Genomic DNA, 3,139 nt, shown 5'->3' on the forward strand with positions numbered 1-3,139 from the left:
GGGGGGGTGAACTTCAGATTACACCAAAGCATTAACAGAGTGCAAGGTAAGTAACTGAATGGCTGAAGTCTATTTTCATGACTCAGAAAAAACCTGGAAGTATACATAACAGCTTACTTTTTAAATACTACTTTATACGAAGTCAAAGGTAACTTTGAACAGTGCATTAGAAGCAGCACTCAAGGGACTCATCTTGTATAAAATTTATCAATGATCACAATTTAGCACCTGGAGCATAGGCATCTGCAACACAGACACCATCACGGAATGCAGAACCATTCCACAATACAATATGGAACCTGTACTATGCTCACTTTACGAAGCATGTCTACAGGGCCACAGTTCTGACAAGCTAGTAAAATTTGAGAAGCCAGCACTACTGCTGCCATTATATTAGTATGGTATGGCTAAAGAAACCAACTGCAAGTACTCTTAGCTTAGCTTTGAGCAACTAAATATTTTAATTAAGATGAGTGACTAGACAAAACAAGTAGATTATGAATTCCTCACAAGTAAAAATCAATTATAACTAATGGAATCAAGGCCTTTTTTCTTAATTTTGCCAACTGAACTATATGCCAGAAACTACCATCTTGGTGAAAATAACCATTTGCCACTAATAGCCTTACCATTAAAGATTGTGCCCTCTTCTTTCAAGCCAATGTAAACTGTGTCAGTATATTAGCAATCCTACAGTTAAGCTGCTCTAGCTTTTCTGCCAATACAGGTTTGATTTTAACACACCCCTTCAGCAAGATCCCTTTGACTATTAATATATGTATGATTAGACTACATCAAGATATATATTATTGGGAAACATAACGTAAATTGACAGTTTTTGAACTAAGGGAATTCTACATCTAATTCACTTTTGATAAACATCTGTTGTTTTTTAATCAAACCACCTCAAAAATAGTTTTTGTCCAAGATTTTTAAATATGGTGCATATAGGGACCCTGACAAAATCTGTGCACGCTTATTCTAACATACTTAAATACCTACTTTTAGGACGGCTATTTTCCTATTGACTGGATGTTTTGCCAAACGTCTGAAAGATTTTATTTACCACATGTGTAGAACTGGTCTGACAAGGCTTGTAAACTACATAAGAACTTAGTAAAAGAGGTGTTATACCTGCATCAAATTCTATTTCAACACTGTTACCCTGTTTCAGTGACACTTCATTCTTTCCACAGTGTCGACAGCAAGTTTTTGACATGTTTAAAAGTTTCCTAATACTAGAGAAATTCCCATATAAGAATACTGCACCATTATAGCAGTGATCTTCAATGCCTTGTTTTAAACATCATGGAACAGTGAAAATTATTTACCATTTTTAGGCTGCCCTCAAACATCTTGCATTTTTCATCTCACTTATGCCTATAATCAAAGGCTGCAAAACTGGATGACCCCAGAAAATAAAGTTATTCAGATAAGCACTGTTTCAGACTTCAGTGCATGCAGGGTTGAAGTCTAAATTAGACCAGAATAATCTTAATCACAGATTTTCAGCCATTTGGTTTGAGACACTTATGCTTGGTGTAAAACAAATGATCGAAGGGCAGATAACATTTTAGAGAAATCCCTCTCTTCCTTCAATCCCTCAGCCCTTTTCTTCTATAAAGCCAAAATATAAATTTCCATGGGACAAACAACTACTTCTTTAGAGAGATCCATACTGTCCACGTCTGAATCTGCTGACAAACTACATTGGGCAGCAGTTCCAAACGCGATAGCCACAAACAAATAGCAATAAAAGTACCCTATGTACAAATCCAATAATTCAAATTAGAATAAATTTCTCTAAGTCTCACACCTGCTTAAATTGTGCAGCAGCCAGAATACAGTGAGAACGGACTGCCACAAACCAAGTTTGCATCTCAAACTTATTTTCTGCACATACACTCAGAAGCTTTCCCTGCCACACGCTGCCAAAATAGCACCGTCTTTACTCTTCTCAAAACCCACCCCTCTGTAGTCCTCAGATATCAGTCTCAACTATGCTTAATTTAGGCCCTGATCCTGCACCTTGTACCCCCAGTCAACCACTATGCCCATGCAAGGCGCCACTGAAGTCCATCAGGTGTCCTTGCACACCCCAGTTCTGAAAACAGTTGGGAGCCTTCTCCCCGAAACGTAGCTGTGTCCCACGTGCCTGGAGCTACAGCATCCTCACGGGCAGACGCTCTCTCGGGAAAGAGCATGGAAATACAGCTGACTCGGGAAAAGTCACCCAGGGGAGGCCGGCCACTGTGGAAATGCAAGAGATCAATTTGGCCCCTCACTCTCCACCCTGGACCATGCCTGAAATCCTGGAGCAGGTAGCTCCACACTTCCCCAGAGAAAGCCCATGCATACCAGCTGTGACAGTCCCCCATCCTTGAAACCAGGGCGCAGGGAAGCCGCCTGTCCCCTCCTGCCAATTTGTCTAGACTGGGATAGAGTGGCATTTAAGTCCAGTTTGTGAAGACATCTCTGGCCGGGGGGGAAGCAACAACCTGGGACCAGTCGCCCCCACGTCGGGGGAGGGGGAGCTTCCTCTAGGCTACAGCCACCCAACCAACGCGTTTTAAACGCGACCCTCGGGGCTGAGGCGCCCCCGCCAGCGCCAGGAGTACAAGGCAGGTCCCCTCGCCTGGCCCCGCTTCCCCCGAAGCCCGTGGGGCGCTCACACGTGTTCACTCCCGCGCGTTAGGCCAGGCCGGGCCCGCCTCCCTGCCCCGAGGGGACGGGCCGTGGGGGGACCCTCCTTCCTTCGCCGCCCCAGTCGCGGATCGCGGGGGAGGGGCGCGGGTGCGCCGCCTCAGCCGCGTTGCGAGGCCTCCGCGCGCCTGCAGGCCGCGAACACACCGCCCGAAGCCGCCGCCGCGCTGCGTTGCGGGGTCATGTGAGCCAGCCCTTCCGCCACCGGCCCGGCCTGCACCGCGCTGCTCGGATCATAGAGGTGGGCGGGGCAGAACGTCCGCGCCGTGCGCGCACAAAGCCCGACCAACCTCACCATAGAGTGTTGCTGGCTAGAAGGGCGCCGAGGCCCGCCGCCGCCATCTTTGGTGGGGGCAGGCGAGGCGAGGATGGTGACCCTTCCCAAAGGGCCGCCATCTTGAGGTCAAGAGAATGCCCAGGCTCGGGCTCCAGCTCC

General features: G+C 47.0%; 1 protein-coding gene across 5 annotated transcripts in view; it reads right to left on the reverse strand.

Annotated features, from left to right (window-relative positions):
* The window catches only part of RBM25 (RNA binding motif protein 25), a 43,382-nt gene extending 40,465 nt beyond the window's left edge, over positions 1 to 2,917 (reverse strand). For 2 of the 5 annotated variants that reach the window (XM_025211974.1, XM_025211973.1), the window contains exons 1-2: positions 2,746 to 2,917; positions 2,156 to 2,250 (exon numbers count right to left, since the gene is read on the reverse strand). In XM_025211974.1, the coding sequence (XP_025067759.1) occupies positions 2,156 to 2,204 (49 nt within the window). In that variant the 5' untranslated portion in view covers positions 2,205 to 2,250; positions 2,746 to 2,917. Of the gene's footprint in view, positions 1 to 2,155; positions 2,251 to 2,745 lie in introns of those variants that run through there. The other 3 variants (XM_025211975.1, XM_006030358.3, XM_025211976.1) reach the window with 3 other exon arrangements.
* Between the last annotated feature and the right edge of the window lie 222 nt (positions 2,918 to 3,139).

This window comes from Alligator sinensis, unplaced genomic scaffold (genome assembly GCF_000455745.1).
Source record: "Alligator sinensis unplaced genomic scaffold, ASM45574v1 scaffold381_1, whole genome shotgun sequence".
NCBI classification, from domain to species: domain Eukaryota; kingdom Metazoa; phylum Chordata; order Crocodylia; family Alligatoridae; genus Alligator; species Alligator sinensis.